The 2573-nt window shown below is 64.1% G+C and overlaps 1 protein-coding gene across 1 annotated transcript in view; it reads left to right on the forward strand.

Moving 5' to 3' along the window:
• Positions 1-2573, forward strand: part of CD320 (CD320 molecule) — a 4729-nt gene that overhangs the window by 624 nt on the left and 1532 nt on the right. Inside the window, exon 2 of the mRNA XM_012729448.1 lies at positions 1366-1373. Coding sequence (XP_012584902.1) covers positions 1366-1373 — 8 coding nt within the window. The remainder of the gene's footprint in view (positions 1-1365; positions 1374-2573) is intronic.

The following is a 2573-nucleotide window of genomic DNA, read 5'->3' on the forward strand; positions in this document are numbered from 1 at the left end:
CTGCCCGGGCGCGCCGGCCTCTCGCTGCCCTTCAGGGTCCTGCGCACCCCGCACACCTCGCACACCTGCTCTGCGTGCGTGCCGGGTGGCGGCGCACGGCGGCCCTCGGCGCGGCGTGGGTCGGCTTCCTGCGGGCTGTTTGCCGACCTCCGCCGCGGAGGTGCCCTCCAAGCCCTCGCGCGCCCAGGCGCGGCGTCCTCGGCCCTGCCGATCGCTGCTCCTCCTCCCCGGCTTAGAGAAGGAAAGGCGCCCCCAGAGCCCAGGTTCTCAGCGGTTCATCCTGGCTTAAATGATGTGGCCCGCTCTGAGTCCCCCGGCCTCCTCCCGCCCCCCACGGTGAGCTGGGTTCACCTGGCTCTGTGTCACCCCCCACCTTTAGGGTAAATGTTCCTGACCCCTTAAAGGAGCAGGACTCATGTTAACCAAGTGCCAAGCCACACAGAAGCAGTTATGTCTCAGGACACGGCGGGGCTCCCAGCCTGCCACCGTCACAGGTCAGGAAACAGGCCGGGGGAAGTCAGAGTAACCTCAGCTTGTTAGTGTGCGACAAGGGGCACCTAGCTCTGCTAGCTTAGGGCTGCACACTCAAAAGCGGGGTCCAGCCACCTGCCATATAAATCAAAAGCAGCAGGTACTTTAGTGTGATGATCTTTAATAGTTACTGTGCATAGAAAAAAAGTGTTTTTTTTTTTAAGATTTATTTATGCACACATCTGGGGTACAGGCCAGAGGCGCAGGGGCAGTGAGAGGGTTCACCAGAGACAAAGTGGGGAGCAGAACAGGCGGATAGACGAAGTACACTGCTGAGGGGAACAGCGGGCGGGTCAGGAGAAGTCTGCTGCGTGCTTGTCCATCTCCCGGCCAAGCATCCAACTCGCACTGGCTACAGCCAGCATGCAGTGCTGCACCCTAACCCGCTGCGCCACCAGGGAGCCCCATAAAGAGGATACTCTTAATGGTTTCTTAACCCTCCCCCCCAAATTTTCCACCCCCTGGCGGGCAAATACCTAGCCAGACAGTGGCCCTGAAGTAGGCTGCTGAGGCCCAGAAGCTTGCCACGCATCTGAGGCACCTCTGGCCCAGGGCCACGGGAAGGGGCCCTGAATCAGGCTCCAGGAGCCGGGCCAGGAGATGCCACATGTCTCCTTCACACCTTTCCTACCAAGGCCCCCCCAACCCTCACACCTGGGTGCAAGTCAAAGCTGGAGGAGCAGGAGCCCTCCTGGCCACGGTCACGGTCACTGGTCAGGGTCAGCAGCTTCACCTGACTGCTCAGCTTCCCCACTTCCCAGTGGCTAGTCCACGTGACTGCCTGGGAGGGGGGGTGGGCGCGGTGCCTCTCCTGACAGACTTCTGGCCCCGCAGCTGAGAGGGTAAGGTGAGCCCACGCCTCCCTGCTGGGCGCTCTGGCTCTCAGACGGGAGGTCGGAGGTGGTCAGCAGCACTGGGGATCCTGGCTGGGCCGGGGAGGAAGCCTCACCCAGAGGCTGCCAGACCCCCTGTGGGCCAGGAAGGAAGCAGCTCAGGGTGTCTGCAGATCTTCCGTCTACAGAGTTGAGGGATTGTGGGGCCACAGGCAGTGGGACAGGGGATCAGTTCTGTGAGGGTGGGGGGTTGGGAGGCTCGGGCCTCTGTAAAGGGGGGCCAAGGAGAGCAGGCACATGGGGTGGGGTGAGCCGGACAGGTGAGGCCAGGTGTTTGCCGCCCCGCACGCAGGCGCCTGCCTAGGCCTGCCCCTTGCCCTCAGCTCCCGCTGGCCCTGCTTCTGTTCCTTCCGCTTCTCCAGCTCAGCACAGAGGCCAGGAGGACCGGGTTCTTCCCGACTTGTGTGCCCAGAGCTCACTTGGGGCCCCGGCCGCCACGAGTATCCGTTTGAGGACCCAGGTTACAAGTGGCAGGCAGAGCCCAGGGGTTCTCCGGAGAGCCGAGGACAATGGCAGGTGCAGCGTGGAGGCAGGACAGGGCCGGGGCCAGCACAAGCGAAGCCCCTGAGAGGCCTGAGGGGCCAGGACAGGGAGCTTGCTAGGGAGGAAGGGGAGGAGGAAGGGCCCGGGGAGGGCTGGGCCGGGTGCTGCTGTGGTGTGCTGTGGAGACAGTAGGGCCTGGTGATGAGGTGCCACATTCAGATGGGCAAAGTGGTCAGATCTGGAGGAACTTGGGTGAGTTGGCCAAGATGTGGCTGAGTAGGTCAACTCAGGCCCCGTGTCCCGTTGCTAGGGAGGTGGATGTAATGGGCCCTGCTGACCCCCGGCCTGAAGCTGGGCAGGTCAGAGATGGCCGCCAGCCAGGTCTCCTAGCCACGAGCTTGGAGACACCCCGGAGGTTCCCTGGGGCTGGGTGGGACCTCTTGGGGCCCTGGGACTTGGTTCCAACCCTGGGCCCGCAGTCCAGCTCCTCACTGCCCTTGTTTTTGATGGGGGACGGGGTAGAGCCTGCCCCCGGGGGCCCAGCCCCATCCCGCGGGTGGCCCTGGCCTCCTGCTCCCGGAGGGCCCAGGTTCTGCCTGCAGTGCGCACGCGCGTGCCTCTACAGGTCCCGGCGCAGGCTCGTGCCCGCCCAGCAGCTTCCCGTGC

Source organism: Condylura cristata, unplaced genomic scaffold, assembly GCF_000260355.1.
Source record: "Condylura cristata isolate star-nosed mole 26May11 unplaced genomic scaffold, ConCri1.0 scaffold00025, whole genome shotgun sequence".
NCBI lineage: Eukaryota > Metazoa > Chordata > Mammalia > Eulipotyphla > Talpidae > Condylura > Condylura cristata.